General features: G+C 44.2%; 1 protein-coding gene across 3 annotated transcripts in view; it reads right to left on the bottom strand.

Moving 5' to 3' along the window:
- CLMN (calmin) overlaps positions 1 to 14,202 on the bottom strand; it is a 210,747-nt gene that overhangs the window by 35,815 nt on the left and 160,730 nt on the right. For all 3 annotated transcript variants that reach the window (XM_030214489.1, XM_030214491.1, XM_030214490.1), the window contains exon 8: positions 3,059 to 3,141. In XM_030214489.1, coding sequence (XP_030070349.1) covers positions 3,059 to 3,141 — 83 coding nt within the window. The remainder of the gene's footprint in view (positions 1 to 3,058; positions 3,142 to 14,202) is intronic.

The raw sequence follows: 14,202 nt of genomic DNA, 5'->3' as shown, positions 1-14,202 counted from the left end.
AAAAAAGCATTTCAAGGGCCCTAGGCACTGTGCCTAATGGATGTCTGAACTGCTAGATGGATGCCTAGGCAGCAGTTTGGGAGGGTGGGGGGGGGGGGGGGAGGCAGTAGAGAGGAGCTGCAGCTAACACAGAAAAAAAAACACACCAAGTCTTGACAGCCACCCAAACTCAGGGCCCAACGCAGGCTTCCCGCTCGCTAAAAAGGAAGTGACATAAGTACATAAGTAATGCCATACTGGGAAAAGACCAAAGGTCCATCGAGCCCAGCATCTTGTCCACGACAGCGGCCAATCCAGGCCAAGGGCACCTGGCAGGCTTCCCAAACGTACAAACATTCTATACATGTTATTCCTGGGATTTTGGATTTTTCCAAGTCCGTTTAGTAGCGGTTTATGGACTTGTCCTTTAGGAAACCGTCCAACCCCTTTTTAAACTCTGCTAAGCTAATCGCCTTCACCACATTTTCCGGCAATGAATTCCAGAGTTTAATTACACGTTGGGTGAAGAAAAATTTTCTCCGATTTGTTTTAAATTTACTACACTGTAGTTTAATCGCATGCCCCCTAGTCCTAGTATTTTTGGAAAGCGTGAACAGACGCTTCACATCCACCTGTTCCACTCCACTCAATTTATATACCTCTATCATGTGACGGTAGTTCCCACCTCCAGCGCGCCATCATATCCGGCGCTATAAAAATATCTTTGTTTTTGTAGTGCTGGTGTGCACCCAGCGGTAACAGCCAGGTTAGCGCGAGAGCCCTTACTGCCACCTCAATGGGTGGCGGTAAGGGCTCCCCCCCCCCCCCCCCCCAAAATGGACATGTGGCAAGTGCTTCACTTGCCGAATGGCCATTTCTTTAAAAAAAAGAAAGACCTACCTTTTACCCGCGGCGGTAAAAGGGGGCCTCAGCACGTGTCAAAAACACGCACCAACACCAGCGCAGGCCCCCCCTTTGCCGCAGCTTGGTAAAAGGGGCCCTCAAAGAACGATCAGTGTGTACTTCTACTTGCAGGAAAAGTGAGCAATTTTCAAACAGACTATTTACTAAGTAAATGACTTCTGGAAATTGCTGTCATTATTTATGTGCGTTTGATACATACTACTACTACTTAACATTTCTAGGGTTATGCAGCGCTGTACACACACACACACACACACACACAAAAGTTTAATATTTAAAAGCATGGTGTCTAGGGGAGAAGGCACCCAACTGGGGGGGGGGGGGGGATAATAAGGCTGAAGGTTCCCCTAAGGTCCCAATACCCTTGCACCAAACCTCACATTATACACAAAAACAATGGCACCAATATTCAAAAGATTTGTCCGGTTATTGTCACAAGTTAACCAGATAAATCTTACTTTAAAATTTCCTGTCATGGAGACCTGGCTTTTGTCTGATGTCCAGTCAGATTATAGCAGGTTAAAGGGGGGAGGGAGGAGGGGGGGGACTAGAGTTATGCCAACAGAACAGTTATCTTTTAGCCAATATTGGACTTTAGCTAGTTAAGAATAACTAGTTAAGGACTGGTCAGAAAAACTAAAGTCCCCAAGTTGACCAAATAACTTTATCCAGGGACTTTCAGCTCCACAGATTCAGCTGGATTAAATCTTTGAATATCCAGTTAACTTGGATATCCTGTGGTTAACTACTGACCCCTGTGTATTCAAAACCTGAATAAGAAATGAGACACAAATATATTAATGGCACTGAGGCCTGTCACTAGAGACCATCGTCCTCTGAATCCTATTTGTTTGGTACATCTCTGAAAAAAAAACCCCCATCTTTCGTTCAGTTTAAACCTTGCCACAGATTTGACTGAACTTTTCTTTTCATAGAGACAGTCAAATTCTACCCTTCCCTCTCAAATACATTATCAGAGTTTGCGAAATGTCATGATATTGCACAAAATGGAATCCAATAAAATTTATATGGAAATATAATGTTTGATTTTAACAAAGTATTTCTAAAAAGCAAGGAAAAGACCTCAAAACGCCCGGCCGCTTACTTTCAGTTTTCAGTGGCTTTAACTGGGGCGTGGTGTTCATCACTGGTCATAAAAACCTTGCTTGGAAAGAATTATTTTAACTTTTAATTTATTTCCAAATAGATTTTAACAATTTTGCTCTTTTTACAAGAAATTTTTTTTTAATATATTGACAATATCAATGCTAACTTCAAATTTTCTTTGGTTCATAAAAACCTTCACTGATTCTCATGAAGTGCTCTAAAGCAGCTTTACAAAGATAAAGTCGAGCATTTATCTGTTGTGGGCTTTTTCAAGGGCTGTGCTTCGACAGGGAAAGCATTGAGAAAATTTTTTTCCTCTCTCTTGATCTGACCATAACTTAGTGCTGCTTTGAACCACAAGCGAAACGGATGGGGCCACCGCCGGGCAACAGATAAGTGCTCGACTTTACTTAATCTTTGTAAAGCTGCTTTAGAGCACTTCATGAGAATCAGTGAAGGTTTTTATGAACCAAAGAAAATGTGAAGTTAGCATTGATATTGTCAATATATTTAAAAAAAATTTCTTGTAAAAAGAGCAAAATTGTTAAAATCTATTTGGAAATAAATTAAAAGTTACAATAATTCTTTCCAAGCAAGGTTTTTATGACCAGTGATGAACACCACGCCCCCAGTTAAAGCCGCTGAAAACTGAAAGTAAGCGGTCGGGTGTTTTGAGGTCTTTTCCTTGCTTTTTAGAAATATTTTGTTAAAATCAAACATTATATTTCCATATAAATTTTATTGGATTCCTCTTTATATGTTCAGTGATCTTACATCTTGGAGTCCTGTATGGTAATCCTCTTACTATTGTCTACTTAAATGATATTGCACAAACCGTGCCAGTGTTTCTTGGGTGGAAGGTCAACATTTGATCTTCTAATATGATTTCATTAAAGATTATGAAAACGGATTCAATCCAAGCTGAGTTTACCAACTCCAACTGTCACCCTATACAGAAGAGTCACTGAGAAATCCCGAGGATGAATATCACATAGCCAGAGCTCCTGCAAGTTAAGAATAAACTATGTGATCCAGATGAAAAACTCACCCCTTCCAATTCTGGAAAATGTTCGAGAAATTGTGCCACATAGGTTATAATGGATTGTTCATCAGGTGATTCAACTGTTAGATCTATAACAGAAAACACAAGCTAAATGCATAAATAATCCATATGACATTTGCATTTTATTGGAAAACTCTGCAACTTATACCAAAATCTGTAATAGCTCTAGAACATGGTTGAAGTTTATAAAACTGACTATTTGCATTTTGAAACTGCAGAAAATCTCAGCCTGGAAGTATTATATTATTCCTGTGGATGAAATGTAACAATAGGTTCAAAGATGAGCAACCAAAATGATAGAGGGGATTGAACTGCTCCCAAATGAGGAAAGGCTAAAGAGGTCAGAGCTATTCAGCTCGGAAAAGAGACAGCTGAGGGGGATATGATTGAGGTCTACAAAATCCTGAGTGGTGTAGAAGCAGGTGGAGGTGAATCGATTTTTCACTCATTCAAAAAGTACGAAGACCAGGGGACACTTGATGAAATTGCATGGAAATACTCTTAAAACAAATAGGAAGAAATATTTTTTCACTCAAAGAATAGTTAAGCTCTGGAACTCGCTGCCGGAGGATGTGGTAACAGCGGTTAGCGTATCTGGGTTTTAAAAAGTTTTGGACAAGTTCCTGGAGGAAAAGTCCATAGTCTGTTATTGAGATGGAAATGGGGGAAGCCACCGCTTGCCCCGGGATTGGTAGCTTGGAATGTTGCTACTCTTTGGGATTCTAGAATCTTGCTACACTTTGGCATTGGTAGCTTGGAATGTTGCTACTCTTTGGGATTCCGGAATCTTGCAACTCTTTGGGTTTCTGCCGGGTACTTGTGACCTGGATTGACCACTGTTAGAAGCAGAATACTGGGCTAGATGGACCATTAATCTCACCCAGTAGGGCTATTCTTATGTTCTAATACAATGTTTCCATATGTGTGTCCCTGGAGGAAAGTAAAAAGTAATATAAAAAGAGGGGGTTGGGGCCGAAAAACAGATTCATAATATTTGAGCAAGCAAGACCCTTCAGAGGGAATTCAATAAATGATGCTGAAAAACTTGAGCACTAAGTGTTATTCTACACAGGGAGTGTGCTCTTTACAGAATAACGTTCGGCGCAGATCTCACACCTACCTTTTGGGCGCTGTACTTACACCTGATAAAAGCAGGTGTAAATGCTGGCGCCCAACTTATCGACAAGCTTCAGGCAAATTCTGTAAATCTGCGCGCGATTTTTCGGAACACCCCTGGCCATGCCATCCTTTTCAGATACGCACAATTGAAGTTAGGCGCCGTGCTTTACAGAATAGCACGCGAGATGTGTGTGCAAATTTTTAAGACTGCCAATTATCAATAATTGGTTGTTAGCACCCGATTATTGATATTTCCAAGCACCTATAAATCTTACAAGTGGAGGAGTGGCCTAGTGGTTGGTGCAGCGGGCTTTGATCCTGGCTACCTGCGTTTGATTCCCACTGCAGCTCCCTGTGACCTTGGGCAAGTCACTTAACCCTCCATGGTACCAGGTACAAAAACAGATAGTGAGCCCTCTAGGGACAGAGAAAGTACCTGCCTATAATGTGTACAGCGCTGCATATGTCTAGTAGCCCTACAGAAATGATTAGTAGTAATAGTAGCACATTCGTCAATTTATTTTCACATGCATCTCTCATATGCAAACAAAGTTGAACATAGAAATTTGGGTTCAATATATAGAATCCATGGGTTAATGACCAATAACATGGTGCAAATGGCTCTCTGGCTTTCTAAAGTCTAGATCACATCAAGTCAAATAATGGTCTCCTGATTGTGGAGTACCTCACGGTTCTCTTCTGTCTCCCATCCTGTTCAATATCGTGATGATCCCCCTAGGTAATCTACTAGAAATAAATGGTCTTTTGTCATTCATTTACGCCGATGATGCCACCATTTATATCCCGTTCTCTAAAGAATTATATGAAATAACGAACTTGATCAAATTAGGCATCAAATTAATGGAATCTTTGGCATCTAATTTTAAATTAAAACTCAATACTGACAAAACTAATAGTAACTAACCCTCACCACCCTATAAATCTTAAACAATTTTATATTAGAGAACATTACTTATCCCCTTGACTCATCAATGCATCATGATTGATCGATTCCTTACACTTGGAACTTTGGTTCAATCCTTAGTACTAACAAAATTACCTGTCCTTTGGAAACCTACTGAAAACTCATCTTTTTTTTTTCAATTTAGCCTGTCAGAAAACAAAGAATTCTATTTGAACATTATCCATTCATACAATGAATTTCACTTCTTCTTTCTTCCCTAATCGTACCCATATTTATTCATCTTCACTTCTTTGCTTACAAACTTAATTATGATTTAATCTTCTCTATCCATCTAACCCTTAAGAACAGTTGCATCCAGGTTAATTCACCATATATGTCATATTTGTTTTACAAAGCCAATGTTATAGCATTATTTATTGCACTTTATAATCTGTTTATGTAATTTTTAATATGTATCATTCATTTAATTGTTTATTGTGTAAGCCACATTGAAGCCGAGTCGCTCTCGGGCTAATGTGAGGTAAAAATGTCATAATCTACTATAATAATTTGCACCTCCAATGTTCTGAAGCTGACTGCCAGGAAGTTGAAGCCCGGTTCTTAATGTCTGAAGCCTTCCGGTGACGTCACCATGTTGCCTGGGAAACCGCGACGCGTCTCAAGCACGGGCGCTACCCTGCCCTCCCCTTCTGAGTTGCAGGATGCTCCCCCTCCCCTTCGAGTTGCAGGACGCCCCCCTCCCTCCCTCCTTCCACTCCCCTCCGAGTTCCGCCCTTCCAGAAACAGAAAATGAGGGCAGGACCAGAGGCAGAGCTCAGACAGATGGAAAGGCAGTCTGTAGCGCCGCTCGCCTTCAATGCTGACGCCGGACCCCGAGGTAACAATTTTTAAATTAGAGCCGGCACGCAGGAAGGCGAGGGGCTGCCGGAGGACAGGTCCAGCTTGCACTTCGAGGGAGGGAAGCGCAGGGGTGTTGAACTCGGAGGAGAGGGGGGCATTGAACTCGGAGGGGGGGGGGGAGTGGAGGGAGGGGGCGTCCTGCAACTTGAAGGAGAGGAGGGGGGCATCCTGCAGCTTGAAGGGGAAGGGGCCATGGAACTCAAAGGGCAGGGGAGGGGGGTCCTGCAACTCGAAGGGGAGGGGGGCCTGGAACTCGGAGGAGACGGAGGGAGGGACGGAGGGGGGCTGGAACTCAAACGACAGAGAGGGGGAGGGAGGGGGCCATGGAACTCGGAGGGGAGGGGGCTGGAACTTGGACGACAGTCAGGGAGAGAGGGAGAGAGAGGAAGGTAGGGAGGGGGGCGTTGGACCTTGCTAGCTCCTGTTTCATTCCTCTACGAAATGGGCCTCTTTTACTAGTAAATAAATAAAAACAGCAGCAGCAATCCAAGGAAGGACAAACCCTGCAAGAGTTTATTCAAATGTCAACTTTAATGGAAACAGGACCCAACCTGGCCAAGTTTCAGAAGAAACCTTTGTCAGGGGTCACATAGGTTTCCACAATACATTCACAGATTCAAAGCATGTACTGCAATACCTGCACAGAAAAAGCCCTGGTCCAATTCCAAAAGTCAGTAACCATCAAGTCCAGAGGTTAATGACCAATCACATGGTGCGAATTCCCAGAAGACAAGGAGAAGACAATTTATTGTGTAACGCTGAGGGGTTAGATCTTGACAGGGGAGCTGCAGAAGGTGTTTTGACTATGGCTTCCAAAGAAGCTCGTGACTGATTTCACAGCAAATTTAGGGGTTCTTTTACGAAGGCGTGCTGCGGTAGTGTAGGCGCAGGTTTTGGGCGCATGCAGGAACATTTTTCAGCGCACCTGTAAAAAAAGGCCTTTTTTTTTGCCTAAAATGGACATGCGGCAAAATCAAAATCGCCGCGCGTCCATTTTGGGTCTGAGACCTTACCGCCAGCCATAGACCTAGCGGTAAAGAATTTGGGCGGTAATGACTTGTGCGCGTCCGAAAATAATAAAATATTTTTCAGTGCCGCGTACTGGACGTGCGCCAAGAATGAAATTACCGCACATGGTAGTCGGGTGCTAACTGCATTTTGGCGTAGACACTTATGCAGCTTACTAAAAAGGACCCCATAGAGCTTCTTTTACACAGCCACACTCGCCATTCCTGCTCAGCAAATGAGAGGAAGCAGGAATCGCTAGCGCGGCTTTGTACAAGAGGCCTGCAGAGAAAAGCCTGTTAAAAATCTTCTGAAATAAAACACCAAAATATAGACTGCTGAAAACATCTCAGAGTCCAAGATGGGAGAATGAGTGGGATTAAACGGTAGAATTTGCAGATAATCTAGGAGTTTCCAGGTCTGGGGTACGTCTATGCTAGAATAGTTTTAAAGATATGTTGCATCTGTATTTGTTATTATGAAGATTGTGTGTTTTCTGGTTTTATATACTGTATATTACTTTGAGATTTAAAAAAAACAAAAATTTGATAAAAAGAATTTAAAAAGTAAAACAGAGTAAGGAATTTGGGAGAATATTAAACGGAGAGAATTTTATGGGTTGTTAGTATGCGTGTCTGTGGCGTTTTTTTGATTTATTACTTCCTTTTTGAAATCTGAGCTCAAGGCAAATTTCATACTGAGGTACAGGAGTTATTTCCCTGCCCAAACTGGCTTACAATCAAGTACCTGAGGCAATAGAAGGTAAAGTAACTTGTCCCAGTTCACAATGAGTATCAGCAGGAGAAAGGGGGATTTGAACAAGTATGTGCGAGTCAGAGTAAACCCAAAAGTGTAAGCAAACATTGGCACCTGTTTCCTGGGTTTAATTATAAGCCTTCCAATTTAAAAAATAAAAACTGAAGCACTTATATTTAAAGGCAGACGCCAGGTTTGTCAGGCACATGTGCACAGGAGCGGAGTTTATTGTGAAACTCTGAGAAAGCATGTTACCCCCCCTCCATCCCCTTGCACTGATCACTAGGAGTAGCCTAGTGGTTAGTGCAGCGGACTTTGATCCTGGGGAACTGGGTTCAACTCCCACTGCAGCTCCTTGTGATTGTGGGCAAGTCACTTAACCCTCCATTGCCCCAGGTACAAAATAAGTACCTGAATATATGTAAACTGCTTTGAATGTAGTTGCAAAATACCACAGAAAGGCAGTATATCAAGTCCCATTTCCCTTTCCCCCTTTCCCTTATGACATCACAATATCAGAAGTGAGCCAAGTATCGGGCAATCAAGCCATTGTGACATCACTGATGAGGTTGGCTCTTATTGGTGGAATGAGTGGAGGAGTAGCCTAGTGGTTAGTGCAGTGGACTTTGATCCTGGGGAACTGAGTTTGATTCCCACTGCAGCTCCTTGTGACTCTGGGCAAGTCACTTAACCCTCCATTGTCCCTGGTACAAAATAAGTACCTGAATATATGTAAACTGCTTTGAATGTAGTTGCAAAATACCACAGAAAGGCAGTATATCAAGTCCCATTTCCATTTACTGCTAGGTCTATGGTTGGCGGTAAGGTCACAGACCCGAAATGGACAACAGCAATTTTGATTTTGCTGCACGTCCCATTTCCGGGGGGGGGGGGGGGGGGGGGGGGGGGGGGGGGGAGGGGGGAAGTGGCCTTTTTTACAGGTGCGCTGAAAAACGATTCTGTGTGCACCCAAAACCCGCGCCTAAATTACCACAAGCCACTTTTCGTGCAGGCACAATGTGGCGTACAGAAAAATTAGGAAAATTTACAATTTAGAAAACGGTGTAAAGTTGACAAAGAATAAAACAAGGGGAGCAGTTGCTAACAGTAGAAAACTAAGCAGTAATCAGGGGAGTACGTTTTAGCAAAGAAGTAGGTTATTAGCAATTTCTTGAAGAGGACGTGGTCCGTTTGCGTTTTGAGGTGCTGCGGAAGTGCATTCCAGGTCATTTGTGTTATGAATGTATTTTAACATGTTTTATAAGTTTTCATTGTTTTAATTTTATAATACGACTATTTTGTTAGTTCTGTTTCATTTAATATGGTTTATCTCATATAGATGTCTCTACCGAGGATATATGGCTCCTTCTCAGTTGGTGCATATGAGAGGTAATCAAGGCCCAGAGTGTCTTAAATGTGGGAGGAGTCTGGGTACTTTATTACATATGTTTTGGGGTTGCCCAATTTTGGGGAGGTTTTGGAATCAAATCCGAAGTTTCTGGGAAGTACAGCTGCACATTCCGGTTTTGGGGACGGTAGAACAATTACTGTTGGATGTGCCGGAGGCCTTTGGAGGTAGGAATCGTTTTGAGATATTAATGCTCCACAAGATGTGTCTCGTAGTTAGGAAATGTATTTTGCGATATTGGACTGTTAAAGATCCCCCGGCTTACTGGCACTGGAGAAACCAGTTACATTTGTTGATACCTTGGGAGGCTAGAGACTCTAGGCTCTCCCAGAGGAGAAGAACTGCCTTTGACTTGGGGTCCCTACCTGCAGATCCTGAGTCCTAGGGGGTGCAGTTTACTTCTTAATGAAGGTTGAACCCATTATCATAGTAATACACGGACTCACTAGGTTCCTGGGGGGGGGGGGGGGGGAGCTTTAAGGGCTATAGGGGTCACAGGGGAGGGGGGTGGGGCTTAGACATATTCAGAGGTGGGAATATATAAACTATAGAGCTGTTATTGAATCTGGTTTCTGTTGCACTGTTATGTATTTTGTGGTAAATTGTGTAACTTGGTTTGAATTGCCTTTAATAAAAAATGTTGAAACTAATATGGATTTTCTGACACTGACATTATGCACGTGAGATTGAATGACAAAGATAGTGTGGAATAATAAATCTTGTGAAATAAATAAACTTGCAAAAGATTATGCAGAGGAAGAAATTTCTGAAAACAGAGCCAGACCCCCCTCCCCCTCCCAACAGCCCAGAATTTATTTTCCGCAGCAGCAGAAATCCTGCCTGCTGAACACCCCCAATTATCTACCCAACTGAAACAATAATATGGAAGAGAGACCATTGTCATTACCACCTCCGCTAATATTCACTCTGAAGAAATAATTACAGTCAAAACTATCTCCATTTTTCTCCTAAGTTAAAAGATATTGTCTGTTTGCCATGCGAGCTGAAGTGCAGAAAACGCTTTCGTCCTGTTCTATCGGGGCTTTTACTAAGCCGTGTAAGCGTCTACGCGCGCCAAAATGGAGTTACTGCCCGACGACCGCGTGGCTTTTGCAGTAATTTTATATTTGGCGCGCGTCTGAAATGTTTTTATTTTTGGGCACACGTAATAGACGCGCACCGAGTGGCATTTGGCGCACGTAGGTCATTACCGCCCGGTTACCGCGTGGAGTCTTTACCGCGGTAAGGTCTCAGACCCAAAATGGACACGTGGCAATTTTCATTTTGCCGCATGTCCATTTACGGCAAAAATTTAAAGAGGGCCTTTTTTACAGGCGCGCTAAAAAAAAAAAATGGATCGGCACGTGGCCAAACCCACGCCTACACTACCACAAGCCATTTTTCAGTGCGCCTTTGTAAAAGGACCCCTAAGGCTGTTAATTCAGAAACATAATCACGTGGAAATAAAAGCATTTATATGTGTGGCACATACACGTGTAAATACTGATTTAACAAAGCTGCTATTTCTGCAGTGATTATTGTAATGTTTTTGCATAGAATTTCCCCTCTTATCGCCTGACAGTTCTTCCTGCCTTTTCCCTCCTCAGGCTCCAGCCTCTACTGTTCCATCTCTCACTCCAGCTGCAGTTCTCTCTCCCTCTAACTCATAGAAAGACCCTTAATTTTGCTCCCAACAAAGTCTTTTTTGGCATTTAATACCCCACCTGTCATCCTCCCTCCCTCCACGTACACCCCCCCACCTCTCATCCTCTCTTCCCCCAGACACACATCCCCACCTCTCATTCTCCCTCCTCCCAGACACCCCCTCACCTCTCATTCTCTCTCTCCCCAGACACCCCCCCCCACCTCTCATCCTCCCTCCCCCCAGACACACATCCCCACCTCTCATCCTCCCTCCTCCCAGACACCCCCTCACCTCTCATTCTCTCTCTCCCCGGACACCCCCCCACCTCTCATCCTCCCTCCCTCCATGCACCCCCCCACCTCTCATCCTCCCTCCTCTCAGACACCCCCCCACCTCTCATTCTCTCTCTCCCTGGACACCCCCCCCCCCCCACCTCTCATCCTCCCTCCCCCCAGACACAGATCCCCACCTCTCATCCTCCCTCCTCCCAAGCACATCCCCCACCTCTCATCCTCTGGTCTCTGGCTCTTTTCAGAGGTCAGGAGAGTACTTAGGGCTTATTGCCAGCTAAAGCACTATGTCCGTTCTTTGTCTAAAGATTCCCTGAGTCTTCATATTGGGACCAATATGCGGGTTTAAAATTTTTTTTTAATCTCAGCTAATACAACTAATGTCTTGGGGATTCATAAGGCCTTGTGGAAGTTTGAGTGTTCCAGGGACTTGGAACTGCTTTGGCAAAATTGGGAGGGGGATCTCTGCATACCCTTGGATTCGTGGGACATGTGGAGGGGCATAATCAAATGGGGCGCCCAAGTTTTCATGAGGGCATCCTCGCAGGACGTCCTCGGGAAGGAGCGAGGAAACCCGTATTATCGAAACAAGATGGGTGTCCATCTTTCATTTCAATAATACGGTCGGGGACGCCCAAATCTTAACATTTAGGTCGACCTTAGAGATGGCTGTCCCTGGTTTTCAGCGATAATGGAAGCCGAGGACGCCCATCTCAGAAACGACCAAATCCAAGCCACTTTGTCGTGGGAGGAGCCAGCATTCGTAGTGCACTGGTCCCCCTGACATGCCAGGACACCAACTGGGCACCCTAGGGGGCACTGCAGTGGACTTCAGAAATTACTCCCAGGTGCATAGCTCCCTTACCTTGGGTGCTGAGCCCCCCAAAGACCACTCCCCACAACTATACAACACTACCATAGCCCTAAGGGGTGAAGGGGGGGCACCTACATGTGGGTACAGTGGGTTTGTGGTGGGTTTTGAAGGGCTCACATTTACCAGCACAAGTGTAACAGGTGGGGGGGGGGGGGATGGGCCTGAGTCCGCCTGCCTAAAGTGCACTGCAGTACCCACTGTAAAATGATGGTACCAATATAATTCTTATTAGCCGCAACTTTCCTATAATGGGTTCAACGCAGTGTACAGAATAAAAGAAACAATATACAAGATAATCTACATAAAAAACTGGCAGCAACCAATGGTTAGAGCAAGGTCTGTGTGCTATGGGAAGGGCTGTCTTTTCTGTTTCCACTGCACACCCCAGCAAAGACACATGCAGTCTGTAGAAATATGCTAGCCCTTGCTCTCAGTAAAATACAGGCCAATGGCTCAGGCTAAAGAGCTAGGCCTTTAAAAATCAGAGATCACCTTTGACACAGTTGCATTTCACTGTGGCAAGTGCTGAAATGAGGTAATTGAGAGCTGACAGAGGTTGGGGGAAATCTACTCTCTCCTTCTCTGCTCATATCCAGCAGATCGCCAAGATCTGTCATTTCTTTCTTTACAACATCCGTAAAATCCGCCTCTTTCTTTCCGAGCACTCTACCAAAACCCTCATCCACACCCTTGTCACCTCTCATTTGGACTACTGCAATCTGCTTCTTGCTGGCCTCTCACTTAGTCACCTCTCCCCTCTCCAATCGGTCCAAAACTCTGCTGCCCGTCTCGTCTTCCGCCAGGGTCGCTTTACTCATACTACCCCTCTCCTCAAGTCGCTTCACTGGCTCCCTATCCGTTTTCACATCCTGTTCAAACTTCTTCTACTAACCTATAAATGTACTCACTCTGCTGCTCCCCAGTATCTCTCCACACTCGTCCTTCCCTACACCCCTTCCCGTGCACTCCGCTCCATGGATAAATCCTTCTTATCTGTTCCCTTCTCCACTACTGCCAACTCCAGACTTCGCGCCTTCTGTCTCGCTGCACCCTATGCCTGGAATAAACTTCCTGAGCTCCTACGTCTTGCCCCATCCTTGGCCACCTTTAAATCTAGACTGAAAGCCCACCTCTTTAACATTGCTTTTGACTCGTAACCACTCGCCTCCACCTACCCTCCTCTCCTCCTTCCTGTACACATTAATTGATTTGATTACTTTATTTTTTGTCTATTAGATTGTAAGCTCTTTGAGCAGGATCTGTCTTTCTTCTATGTTTGTGCAGCGCTATAGAAATGCTAAATAGTAGTAGTAGTACTCTGTAAACAATGAGGAGACTGGCACCTACAAGACACGTCATGAGCAAGATTGTTGTGGTTATGTAGAGATAGTACTGGGTCAGCTGCACCCCAGGTGAGAACATCCAAAGGGGGGGGGGGGCTAGAGGAAGGTTTGGGAACATGTGAAGTCATTCTGATCAACTGATAAGGGCCAAAGAGCTCTGGTGAGAAAGCTGGGGTCCACTGGAATCAATAGGGCCAAAATGGTATAAAAAAAGGCAGTCTGAAGGGTACCACGCGCTAGAAGGCTCTAGACGGCAGAAGAGAGGGATCAGATTGGACCTGCTGTGTGATCCAGAGATGGATGCCTGATTTGCCTGTACTGCTGTTGGTGAGATTGTACTAACTATCTTCTTATATCCCAGCGAGTCCTTCTGATTATGGAGTTTGTTAATTCCTGGACTGTGTAAAGAGCAGTCTGGGGGAGTATGAGATCAGAATAGTTGGTGGGAACACGCAAATTATTTACAAGTCCTGCAAGGTATTCGGTCTGTGTCAGCAGATCCTCCCCCACCTCCCCCCCCCCCCCCCCCCCCATTTAATTAATTAATTAATTTTCTCTCTCTCCCTTTTCCCTCTTTGTTGATTTCTTGGTTGTAATAGTTATCTGTATGAATGGATGCGACACTTTCCTATCATTATAATAGAGTTCTTTTCACCACTTTTTTATGTCTATTTATTATTATCGTAAACCGCCTAGATCTACCCATTAGTTAAGGCAGTATATCAAAATTGTCTAAATAAATAAGAACATCAAAACTGAGCACGCCCCGACCTAGATGTCTCAAATCAGTCTCCAAGGTCTATGCAAAATGTGGCTGCATGCATTCTTCCCATGCACAGAGTAGGGAGAAGGTCTTGGTAAATC

Source organism: Microcaecilia unicolor, chromosome 9, assembly GCF_901765095.1.
Source record: "Microcaecilia unicolor chromosome 9, aMicUni1.1, whole genome shotgun sequence".
Lineage (NCBI taxonomy): Eukaryota > Metazoa > Chordata > Amphibia > Gymnophiona > Siphonopidae > Microcaecilia > Microcaecilia unicolor.
The sequence above is the reverse complement of the archived record's forward strand: the minus strand, read 5'-3'. Positions and strand labels throughout refer to the sequence as shown.